Source organism: Urocitellus parryii, chromosome 1, assembly GCF_045843805.1.
Source record: "Urocitellus parryii isolate mUroPar1 chromosome 1, mUroPar1.hap1, whole genome shotgun sequence".
NCBI classification, from domain to species: domain Eukaryota; kingdom Metazoa; phylum Chordata; class Mammalia; order Rodentia; family Sciuridae; genus Urocitellus; species Urocitellus parryii.
The window spans coordinates 127,609,386-127,622,726 of NC_135531.1; the positions used below are offsets into that span (position 1 = coordinate 127,609,386).

A 13,341-nucleotide genomic window follows, 5' to 3' on the forward strand; every position below is an offset into this window, starting at 1 on the left:
GTGGATGGAGTGGAGTCATCCCAGATGTAGAGCAAAAGTTGAGGAGTTACTGCTTCACAGGAAAAAAAAATGGAAAATGAGAATTATTCGGAAAATAATTTTAAACTACACAAAACAGCAATAAAATTAAAGATTTAAAAGAAACAAATTTTTAGAATAAAAGTAAGTACACAAATTGAAGAATTTTAAGAATGTTTTAATAAAAATAAATGTTATGCTGCAAAACGAAAAAAATAAAATAATTCAGTTTACTCAACACCATATGATAACAATATTCCTAAGTCATTAAACAGTCTTCAATAGCTAAGAAGGGAAAAATACTTATATACACAGAGCAGGGTGTGGTGGCATACACCTGTAATCTCAGTCAGGGATTCAGAAGGCTGAGGTAGTAGGATCACATGTTGGAGACCAGCATTGGCAAAATAGTAAGACCCTGTCTCAAAATGAAAAATAAAAAAGGCTGGGTATGTAGCTCAATGGCAGAGTGCACCCACCCCACCTTTGCCTGCCTGCTGCCCCACCACTGGGTTCAATCCCAAAAAGGGAATTTTGAAAAGCAAGGAAAGGAAGGCAGGCAGACAGACATTCTCAGTGTTAAGAATGCTTACCTAACATGCCCCTGGTTTTCTTTTGTTTTATTTTGGGTACCAGGGACTAAACCGAGAGACACTTAACCTCTGAGCCACATCTCCAGCCCTTTTTTGTTATTTTATTTAGAGCCAAAAACTAGCTAAGTTGTTTAGGACCTCACTGAGTTGCTGAGGCAAGATCTGAACTTGTGATCCTCCTGCTTCTTGCTGATTCCCGAACCACTGGGATTATAGGCATGGGCCACCACCCTGCCCAGCTGCCCCTGGTTTTGATACCCAGTACTAAAAAAAAAAACAGGGAAATATATAGACAGATATACAACATGAAGAATTAGTGATATAATTCTTACATAATTGATAAATGCAAAGTACTGTGCTAGATGCTAAAGATTAAAAATCAAAAAACAAAGAAAGAAAGAAAGATCAAGATCCCAGTTCAGGAGCTTACTGCCTCATGAAGATAAAATACAATGCTGAAGGCAAAATAAGAAGCCCAAGTTTGTTGAACCACTGTCACATACCTTGTGTACCTGTTCCTGTACCTTCTTTTTTTTCTTAGGAGCAAATATCTGATCATATTCTTCTGTATATTCCAGAAGCCACTTGCTGGGCTTCCTGAGGCGTTTCTTCTCTGATCGCACAGCTAAAAGAGGAAATAAGTTCAATACTAACTAAAAAGCTGCAGGAGAATTCACTGTTTTCCTGAAACCATATTCACACTCCCAAAAGTAACAAGATGGGAAACCACATAAAAAAGATTTGGGCTTACACTATGAAAGGCACAAAACAATTTGCTATGATTTATCACAATAAGTGTAATTAAGTGTGATTACTACACATACACACTACACATACACACACCATACACACAGCCACCCAATCTTAAGGAAAAGTTTGAAAATTTAAGCTAATATCCTATAGTGACCAAGCCAGTCCAAATAAACCTAACATTAAAATGTAGATGGATTGTTTTAACTAACATCTCTCTAAACCAGGTGCACTGGCACATAATCCTGTAATCCCAAACTACTGAGGAGCCTGAGGCTGAAGGACGGCAAGTACAAGGCCAGCCTGGGCAACTTGGCAAAACCCTGTCTCAAAATTAAAAAATAAAAAGGGATAAGGATATAACTCAGTGAAGAACATCTTGGATCAATCCTCAGTACTGCAAAGAATGAATAAATAAATAAAAGAACGAATAAAATCTCTCTGGAATATACAGAATATTAGATAGACACTGAGATAGATTTACCTAATCAGCATACCAGATTAGTTTCCAAAGCACTTACCACCAGGATTGCAGTTTCACTTTAGAAATATGAATAACAAAATACATAAATATCTCAATGTATTTCAATATCACAATGTCATAAAAAATACATGCAAAAGATAGGAGAGTAAACCAGGCATCGTGGTCCACACCTGTGATCCAAGCGGCTTGGGAGGCTGAGGAAGGAGGATCGAAAGTTCAAAGCAAGCCTCAGCAACTCAGTGAGACCCTGTCTCTAAATAAAATACAAAACAGGGCTGGGGATGTGCCCCTGAGTTCAATCCCTGGTATCCCCATAAACACACATACACATACACACACAAAAGATAGGACAGTAATACAGTTATCCTTCAGTATTTGTGGGATGTTGGTTCTAGGAATCCCCACAGATAACAAAATCTGTGGGTGCTCAAATCCCTAATATACAATAATATCACATTTGCATATTACCTATGCATATCCTCTCCTATGTTTCAAATCATTTACACATTACTTATAATATCCAACATAATCCATATTTTATATAAATAGTTAATTGTTATCCCCTTAACAATACTGAACATGTTCAGTAGATATGCAATTTCTATTTTGCAATTTTCTCCCCGAAGTACTAAGGATTGAACTCAGGGGCACTCTACCACTGAGCTGTATCCTCAAATATACATACATTCATTCATTCATTCATTCATTCATTCATTCATTTTTAATTGTACTTGGACACAATACCTTTATTTATCTTTACGTGGTGCTGAGGATCAAACCCAGGGCCTCACACACGCTAGGCGAACACTCTACCGCTGAGCCACAATCCCAGCCCCCTCAAACATTTATATTTTGAGACAGGGTCTATGTTTCCAAGGCTGGCTTCAAACATGCAATTCTCCTGCTTTGGCTTTCTGAGTTGCAGGATCAACAGTAGGATGAATCCAGATTCGTCACAGTTGGACAAAAGCACAGAAGTGCAGAATCCATGGATACAGAAGAACAACTTCATAACATTATTTCTTTGAATTAACGGTAGAAAAAAATGTCTATTAAAATTTCCCTATAAAACCTTGTCCCAGGGCTGTGGCTGTAGCTCAGTAGTAAAGCGTTTGCCTCACATGCGTGAGGTACTGGGGTCAACCCTCAGCACCACATAAAAATAAATAAAATACAGATATTGTATCCATCTTACAACTTTAAAAAAATAAAAAAAAATCTTGCCCCAGTAAATATGTGTGTGTTGGTGGTAGCAATATTTGTTCTGTTAATACTGACAATTGTGAACTCAGGGACATGAAAGTGCACTACCACTGACCTACATTCCCAGCACACTTTGTCCCAGTTTTAATATACTTCACATACTATAACCATTTTACCACACTGTAGGTAAGCTTTTTGGGAACACAGCTAATGTGTAATGGAAGGCACTGTCTACCCAGGAGGCAAAAGGCATTTCATAAAGTTATGATGACCTCACTGGAAGCTGTTTCCTGCCCTCAGGTGAATGTGGCATTACTGATATTACTGATATTCTTACAATAAAAGGAAAGCAATAAGCCCAGGAGGAGTCCAAAGCAACAAAATACCCCAAAAGTTGAAATCAAGAAGAAATGGGGGGGGGGGCTGGGGTTGTGGCTCAGTGGTTGAGCACTTGCCTAACATGTGTGAGGCACTGAGTTCGATCCCCAACACCACAAAAAAATAAAATAAAGGTATTATGTCCACCTATAACTAAAAAATAAATGTTAAAAAAAGGAACAAGAAAGGGTAAAAGGCAAGCACTAGTATCACAAAAAACACCCGCTCCTTAGCACTTATGGAAATAAACCCCCATAAAACCTTTTATTAGGGCAAGATGCTTCAGATGCTTTTTACTACTAGTAAGTGTTGTAATTTCATAGCAGTAAATACTAGTAATATACTTTTTACTTTATTTAAAAGTAATATTAAAGGCTGAAAGTTATTAAAATTGTATACCTACATTATTCTTAATAAAATTATGGGGCTAGTTACAACATGAAAATCACTGGAATTTTTCTAACTTTTCCATGGTATGCAATAAATCTCTAATTGACCTGAAGTGGAGAGATTTTTCCCAAGCAATTATTTCAAAATAAATTAAAAACCACAAGCCGAGTAATTATTTCTCCCAAATAATAACGTTTGAAAAATCCATTTAGGTTAAAAAAAGAAATAATCGAAAAATACATCTTGGAATGAATACACATTCATACCTATGAGAGTTAATGGCAATTAATTTATGTTCAGAGGAAAGTTGATTATGCTTCAATAAATTCCCATTATATATCCATCTAAGTTTTTCAAACACCAATGACATTTTTACTAGAAAAAAGACCAAAGAAATGAAAGGAGGTAGTAAGAGTTACTATATACCAGGTAAGTTAAGCCAACTGCCATCCAAGAATCTCCAATAATCACTTCAATTTGCAACTTAAAAAACAATATCCATTTTATTTTATTTTTTTTTGGTGGTACTAGGGATTGAATCCAGACGAACCATATACCAGTGAGCTACATCGCCATTCTGCCTGCTTCCTCACTCATTCGCTTGTTTGCTTCCTTGTTCTCCTTCCTTATTTATTAATGACTTGGATCCTCCTGCCTCAGTCTCCCAAGTAGCTGGGATCATATATGTGCATGACCACACCCACGGGATACCCATAACTTTATAAATAATATAATGGGGCTCAAAAAGGGAAGCCAATTTTAAAAACAAACAAAAACATGAAGTTAGTCATAATAAAGGGGGAGTCAGTTACTGAGGTGGCAAGACCTTGATTCCAAACAAAATCTATCAAAATTCTAAAGTCCTTGGGTTCTTCTTCCTAAACAAGTCCCTATGCTATTGCAGCAGCATCTCCCACACCACCTGTATCACACAGATTGGATCTCATTCCCAAACAGTCTCACTCTAGCTTGGGGTTTATACCTCATAAAAAATAACTACTTAGTATAGGCTTCAGTCCTCCAGCTCTCTATTTCCTTGAAAACAGCAAGGAGCCAGGAACAATGGAGCTTGCCTGTAATCCCAGCAGCTCAGGAGGCAGAGGCAGGAGGATTGTGAGTTCAAAGCCAGCCTCAGTAACTTACTGAGGCACTTAGCAACTCAGCAAGACCCTGTCTCTAAATAACATCTAAAAAAGGGCTGGGGATGAGGCTCAGTGGTTGAGCACCCCTGGGTTTAATCCTCAGTACCAGAGAGAGAGAGGGAGAGAGAGAGGGAGTGAGGGAGAGAGAGGAGTGAGGCAGAGACAGGGAGAGAGAGAGAGGGGAGAGAGAGAGGGGGGAGAGGGAGAGAGAAAGAGATAGAGGGGGGGGGACAAAACCAACAAGGAAACCAGCAAAGGGCACAAAAGACTGGAAATTAAGCTGGGGGTTGTAGCACACCTTTATAGTCTCAGCTGCTCCAGAAGTTAAGGCAGAGGATAGCAAGTTCAAGACCAGCCTGGGCAATTTAGCAACACCCTGTCTGAAAATAAAAGCTAAAAGGGCTGAAGACGTGCACAGAGGTAGAGTGCCTCTGAATTCAATGCCCAATACAATGCACACACACCCCCAGAGTGGAAATTAAAGTGAAAAAAATCTCTAATTATATCTGACACACCTTTTAGGCCCCTACAAAGTCACATACATTGCTCCCTGCAAAATTATCCTTTAAAGAACAACCCTTTAAAGTTCAGGGTTTTGAAAACTACCAATGGGACTGTTTTGTTGGAATAACATCTTGGTCAATATTTACATGGAGTCTGTGACTTCTGTGCTTCAAAGGCACTGTTGAATAGTGACATAGGCCTTCTGGCCCATAAAGAGTGAAATATTTACCATCTGGCTCGTTACGAAAAAGTTTATTGGCTCTTTCCTTAAATGAATAACAGAATGATGCATTACAAATGAAAAGAGTCTATTCACAACTAATGACTAATGCCAGAAGATGCTTCTTAGGTTCCTTTTCTTTCTTCCCTTCCTCTTCTATCCCTCATACCACAACTCTCCACTTATGTTCTCCTAATAGATTAGCACTTGTGAATTGGAAAAGTAGAGGAATCAATTAAACTCCTCCTACTATAAATGGGCAAAGTGAGGCCAAAATGAAGTGATTTGGCAAGCTAAATTAAAGAATAAGTTAGAAACAAAAGAGGAATGATCTTTTGAATACTGAAGGGAAATAATTAAAAGTCAAAAAATTACATAAGCCAGTGAGAAGAGTACTAAATCATTTAAGTTTCAACACAGAATATACAGTAAACACACAACAGAGCAGGAGTCAAAGCACTGTTAATCCTGGGGTTGTGGGCAAACATACCCCAATTCCTAACACAGGGCCAGGACCTCATGACTACTCTAAAACTACAAAGAAGAGAAATATGAAATATTTTAAGAAGAGAAATATGAAATATTTAAGAATAAGAAATATTATAAGAATGTAAATAAATTGCTCACACTGAGCAAATTAAGCACTAGCTTTTTAGACACTTACAAACACATCTTATTGGGCTAATTAAATATCCAAAAAAGTGAAATAACCTAAATATTAATCAGCTAATGAATGGATGAATAAAACGTGGCATATCACTACATTGAACATCTAGTGATAATAAAAAAGAACAAACTAGTGAAAAGTGCTTTGATATGGATACATTGCAAAAACATGAAGTCAAGTGAAAAATGCAAAGCACAAGAGACCACACTATACAATGTCCAGAAAAAGCACCTCTATAAGTACAGAGAACAGATTAGTGGTTTTCTGGTGTTGAAGGTAAAAACACGAATTAACTATAGCCTGGCCTGGTGGTGCGTGACTGCAATCCCAGCAGCTCAGTAGTTTGAGGCAAGAGGATCTCGAATTCAAAGCCAGCCTCAGCAATTTAACAAGCCCTAAGAAACTCACCAAGAGCCCATATCTAAATAAAATAATAAAAAAGGGCTTGGGATGTGGCTCAGTGGTAAAGCACCCTGGTTTCAGTCCCTTGAAATTTTTTTTTTTTTTGAGAGTGAGAGAGAGAGAGAATTTTTTAATATTTATTTTTTAGTTATCGGAGGACACAACATCTTTGTTTGTATGTGGTGCTGAGGATCGAACCCGGGCCGCACGCATGCCAGGTGAGCGCGCTACCACTTGAGCCACATCCCCAGCCCCCAGTCCCTTGAAATTTAAAAAAAAAAAAAAGGAAAGAAAGAAAATTACACACAAGCTAATAGTGCTCTTTTGGCCCTGATACAAATGTTCTACAACTGGTTTATGAGAATGACTGCATAACTCAATAAATTTACTTTTAAAATCATTTAATTGTTCATATAACGTATGTAAATTTTGTTATATAAATAATTACCTTGAAGAAAATTAATTTTAAAACAATACAGTCCCTTTCATCACAGCTAAATTGCAGGTTTCTCCTTTTTATGAAAATGGCAAACTTCCCCATCGGACTAGAGTACTACTTATCAACATCAGTCCTCTCATAGCCACCTCTACTTCATCAACTCTGAAACCTTAGAGACAGAACATTATTTTCTTAATTATCAAAACCCCAAAGAACAGCCCAATCATGATAAGCTATGTTACGCATCTCACATCTGTTGTTGACATCAAATAAAAATGATGTATAATGTGTTTTTAAAATCCTCTTAAAAGAATCAAAGCACCAAGAATTAAAAAAATATATATATATCCACACCATGGCCATGTCTACCTTGATTGGCCGCTGTATTTAAAATTGAAACACTCCAGCATTGACTATCCTGCTTAACTTATTTTTTTTTCCCCAAAGCAGCATTATAACCTTATTTATCAATGGCTGCTAGTGTCAGAGAACTTGTAAGCTGAAGATGTAAGCCTCTTGGTAAAAGGGCAGAGGATAAAGAAGAACTCAAACATTGATATATATATTCTCAAACTGATACAGAAATCAGAGAAATATGTTAAACTATATACCACGGATACAAACCATTCAGTGTAGACTCTGGGAAAAGTCTATGGGACAAATCTTCCAACAAAAACCACAGAGGGACTTTGCTTTCTGTTTTGGGTCAAAATTTTTTTTATTTTTTAAAAATAAATACCTTTATTTAATTTATTTTTTTTTTAAATGTGGTGCTGAGGATAGAACCCAGGGACTGGCATGTGCTAGGTTAGGCCTCTACCAGTAAGCCACAATCCCACCCCCTTGGGTCAATTTAAAAATTTAAATTTCTAACTCACAAAGTAATGAGTGTGGTTATCCTCCCAGAGAGTAAACAGAAATAACTTCCACTGCCTGTATCCCAAATTATATATACTGTTGTATATCACAGTTTTATGTGTACTTACATTCTTTTTTGTTTTTATAGTACTAGTACTAGGAGTGGAACCCAGGAGTGTTCTACTACTGAGCTACACCCATTTTATTTTTTACTTTTTACTTTAGGCAGATTCTCTTGAGACTGAAGAGGCTGGACTTAAACTTGTGATCCTCCTGCTTCAGCCTACTGAGTAGCTGGATTACCAGCATGTGCTGGTTATATATATATATTTGTATTTAATTCCTTAAAGCAATATTTTCTTCAGTCACTATTATTTACATTTACATTTACCATTTTCCTTGCTCTTTTTTTAAATAAAGAATTTCAAAACCATGTACATATCATTTGGAGTCAACAATTACAAATTCATGGCCAATCTTGCTTCATCTATACCACTACCTTCTTTAGAAGCTCCTACAGAGCATAACATTTTATATGTTTCATCATCCTACTCTCTTAACAGGACTAAATAATTCTGTCACATGTTTCACTTTTCAGTAAAAATGAGCCTCCCAACCTATCCTTCCCTTGCCCTGTTGTTATAAATGACAGGATTATATAAACTGGGGTGGGATGCGCTCTGCTAAGACCCCATAACCAAGGTTAAAAAAATATCCTTCTAAAATACAGCTTCATTCGTGCTAAGGGATTTCCAAGAGTCAAATCTGTACATATAGGCCTTTATAAAATTTCATACTTTACTCCAACTTTTTTGCTTATTCATGTACTATCTCTAGAGAGATCTGATATCACTGAAGGAACATGTTTACTAACTTTTCTCATCTTTTGAATTCTGAATTCTGTGACCATATTACCATGTTCCAAACCAAAAATTTTTTTTATTTAAACAAGTAAAGATAAAACTATTTCAATATATAAAATGTTACAATGGGGCTACAGTTGTAGCTCAGTAGTAGAGCGCTTGCCCAGCATGTAGTGGGGCACTGGGTTTGATCCTCAGCACCATGTAAAAATTAAAGTAAAAAAATAAAGATACTGTATCCATCTATTTAAAAAAAAACTTTAAAAAATTTCAATGAATAAACACTATGAAATATTCCTGAATAAAAGACAATCTTCTTTCATAATATACACGTGTATAAGTAATAAAAAATACGACTCGGGAAGCTAAGAAAGGAGGATCACAAGTTCAAAGACAGCCTCAGAATTGAGGGAGACCCTGTCTTGATTCTTTAAAATTTAATACATAAAAAGGGCTGAGGATGTGAATCAATGTTTAAGCACCCCTGGGTTCATTACCAGTACCCTCCTCCCCAAGAAAGAATTTGTTCTACCACCCACATGACCCAACTATGACACTACTAGATAGCAAAGGACAGGTCAATAAAAGTGGTGAAAGGAGGAAAGATATCAAGGAAAAATTTAAGTGTGTGAGGGGGAATCCATCAATGAACAGGAAAATACAATGATCATAAATCTGTTATTGGAGATTCAAATAAACATTTCTGGAGCTAAAACCAGAAAAATCAAGGCTAATTGAGAGTAGTTTCAGCCCCCAGCAAAAAGAGATGAAAGGGGTTCAGTTGGTAGAATGCTTGCCTCGCATGAACAAAGCTCTGAGTTTAGGGCTGGGGATGTGGCTCAAGCGGTACCGCTCGCCTGGCATGCGTTGTGGCCCGGGTTCCATCCTCAGCACCACATACAAATGAAGATGTTGTGTCCGCCAAATACTAAAAAATAAATATTAAAATCTCTCCCTCTTTAAAAAAAAAAAAAAAAAAAAAAAAAGCTCTGAGTTTAATCTCCAGCACACGTCGTGCATACACACATACACACACACACACACACACACACACACACACACACACACACGGATGAGAGAACAAACTGGAAGGGGGGGAGCTATAATTTCTGGTTTTACATAGAAAAAAAATCTTCCCTTGCCAACAAAGACAGAAAATTAAAACTATAGCCAACAATGGGAAGTCAATGTCCTAAACCAAGAGTTTTCAAATCACCTGTTTGAATTAATGAAAAAAAAAAAACAAACAGAACAGAAAAACAAAATGTGCCTGATTTTTAATTGCTAGACCCAAAAGGCATAAAATTAAACTGCTAAAAATGTTCTAAATATTTTAGTCTCAGTGTCTCAGCTTACCTTCCATTAAAGGAGACCAGTAAAAGTTTTAGAGACACCCTACTTTGAACAATAATAACCCTGAACCAAGAATAATTTGCCCTGGGTTTTGGTGCCTACTGGGAAAACAAGAACCACAATAAAGCAAGACCAGGGATGGGGATACAGTTGATAGAGCATTTGCCTAGCATGCCTGAGGCTATGGGCTCTATCTCCAGCAATAAAAGACCAACTAGAGAGAAAAACAAGGGCATAAATTATGTAATCTTAAGCTATGAGAAATCAGGGCTAAAAAAAAACTCCATACCTAAAGGACAAGGACATATCTTCACACCAAAGAATTTTTTTCCAAACTGACACACACTAAATATTTCAACTAAAAACCAACTAAATAACCCAGAACAATGATATTAGTAAAGTTTTCCTTAAAAAAAAAAAAACAAATAAATTAGGAAGGCCACAACGGGGTTATTAATTTAAGAATCTACCAAGGTGTGGCTCAGCAGTACAGCACATGCTCAGCATGCATGATTCCCTGGTTTGCATTCCAAGCACAACAAAAACAAAAGACAAAGAAAATACCTACCCTATGTCACAATACATCTTATCAGGCCACTAGTATCCTGATACAAAAACTAGACAAAAGAGCCAGGCATGGTGGTACATGTCTGTAATCCAGTAGCTCAGGAAGCTGAGACAGAAGAATCGTAAGTTCAAAGCCAACCTCAGCAATGGGTAGGCATTAGGCAACTCAGTGAGACCCTGTCTCTAAATAAAATATAAAATAGGATGGGGATATGGCTCAGTGGTTGAGTGCCCCCTAGTTCAATCCCTGGTACTCCTCAAAATTTTAAAATTAAAATTAGACAAAAGAAATCACACATGTGTGTACACACACACACACACACACAAAAAAAAAAAAAAAAAAACCCTGCAGAAAATCATTCCTTATGAGAATAGATGAAAAAGTTCTCAAAAAATACAAGCAAATCAAATCTAGCAATGTAAAAAATGGCATGGACCAAATAGGATTTACTGTAAGGCTGCAAGTTAAAAATACAAAAATCAGTGGACTGGAGATATAGCTCAGTTGGTAGAGTGCTTGCCTTGCATACACAGGCCCTGGGTTCAATCCTCAGCACACGCACACACACACAAATCAGTGAATTATATCATGTTGTCTCAATAGGTACAAAAATATATATGACAAAAGTAGGACTAAAAAGGAAGTTTCTCACCATAAAAGTTAATCTACTAAAACCACAGCTAAAGCTGGAAGAGGTGGCACATGCCTATAATTACAGTAATTTTGGAGGCTAAGGCAGCAGAAAAATGAGTTCAAGGCCAGCATGAGCAACATACCAAGATGTTCTGTCAAAAGATAAATAAATAAAATAGATCAAGAATCTAATACTTTGGATATTCAGAGAATTGTCCCTTTCCTATAGAGTAACAGAAAAAAATTAAGAATTTAGCATTTATTCCTTACATATTTACAGTTGATTTGTTTTCAACACTAATGACAAACCATGCAATAAGGAATAAATAATCTTTTCCAATCAATGGTGCTGAGAAAAATCAATACCAACATACAAAAAAATAGTTGGACCCCTGACACCATTAAAAACAAAACAGGTCAAAGGCACTAGAAGAAAATATATAAATCTTCAAGACCAAAGGTTAAAAAGGTTCTGAGGGGACACCAAAAAACACAAGCAAAGAACGAACAAATTTAATGGGGAAAAAAAATTATTTTTTTTAAAATTCTGTGCTTCAATGTATATGGTCAAGAAAATAAGAGACAACCAAAAAACCAGGACAACATTTATACAGCATACCTAATGGACATATATCTTGAATACATACAAAATACCATCATTTGTAAAGGGCAAAAAAATGGAAAGAACCTCAATATCAATCAACTGATGAATGGACAAATAAAGTATGGTTCATATGGAATATTATTCAGCACAAAAAAGACATAAGAGGGACATCAACAAGATGGCAAGAGGAAGTCCCAATTCTTGTACCCCAGAAAGATGTTGATTTAACAACAATACATAGTAGAAAACCCTTTATTAAGAGGTTGCAATACCATAGATGAGCACAAAGACAGCCACAATAAAAAATTAAAAGCTTGTCAGTAAAGACTAATCTGCGTATACAAATACTAAATACTATAATGCTGTTGCATAAAACACAACTAAATCAGGTATAGAATTTAGCAAACAAAAGCGTAAAAATAACTATAACTATTAAACTGTTAATGTATACACAACATAGATAGATATAATTTACAACATAAAAGACAAAGGGTGGGGGGGAAACAAAGTGGGAATGGGAATATGTTAAACAGTGGTATTTTGCCAACTACATGCTTATAATCCCAGGAACTTGGAAGAGTGAGGCAGAAAGATGACAAGTTAAGAAGCCACTCTCATATCAGCAAGGCCCTAAACAACTTAGACCCTGTCTCAGAACAAAAAAATTAGAAAGGATTGGGGATAGCCGGGCATGGTGGTGCACACCTATAATCCCAGCAGCTCAAGAGGCTGAGACAGGAAGATTACAAGTTCAAAGGCAGCTTCAGCAAAGGCGAGGCACTAAGCAATTCAGTGAGACCCTGCCTCTAAATAAAATACAAAAAAAAAAAAAAAATAGGGCTGGGGGAATGGCTCAGTGGTTGAGTGTCCCTGAGTTCAATTCCTAGTACCCATAAAGAAAAAAAGGACTGAAGATGTAGGTCAGTGGTAAAGTGCCCCTAGGCTCAATGCTCAGTAACACACACACACACACCCCCCAAAAAAGAATAAATTTTTTTATGAACAATTTAAGCTGTTCACAGTGTAAAAAAAGATTATCGTGTTTCATGTATGTCTGAAATAAAAATGCCTATAGAATACACAAAATGAAATGAGAAGGGAAAAAAGCATGTCAATATAAAATACACACAAAGGAAGCAAGGTAGGAAAAGGAACAAACAGCTACAAGACACACAAACTATAATTTTAAAACTGGCAATAATAGGGCTGGGGCTCAGTGGTAGAGCGCTTGCCTTGTACATGTCAGACGCTGGGTTTGATTCCTCAGCACCA

The 13,341-nt window shown here is 36.7% G+C and overlaps 1 protein-coding gene across 6 annotated transcripts in view; it reads right to left on the reverse strand.

Moving 5' to 3' along the window:
- Positions 1-13,341, reverse strand: part of Nsd1 (nuclear receptor binding SET domain protein 1) — a 142,425-nt gene that overhangs the window by 64,858 nt on the left and 64,226 nt on the right. For all 6 annotated transcript variants that reach the window (XM_026398225.2, XM_026398227.2, XM_026398223.2 and 3 more), the window contains one exon: positions 1,115-1,236. In XM_026398225.2, the coding sequence (XP_026254010.2) occupies positions 1,115-1,236 (122 nt within the window). The remainder of the gene's footprint in view (positions 1-1,114; positions 1,237-13,341) is intronic.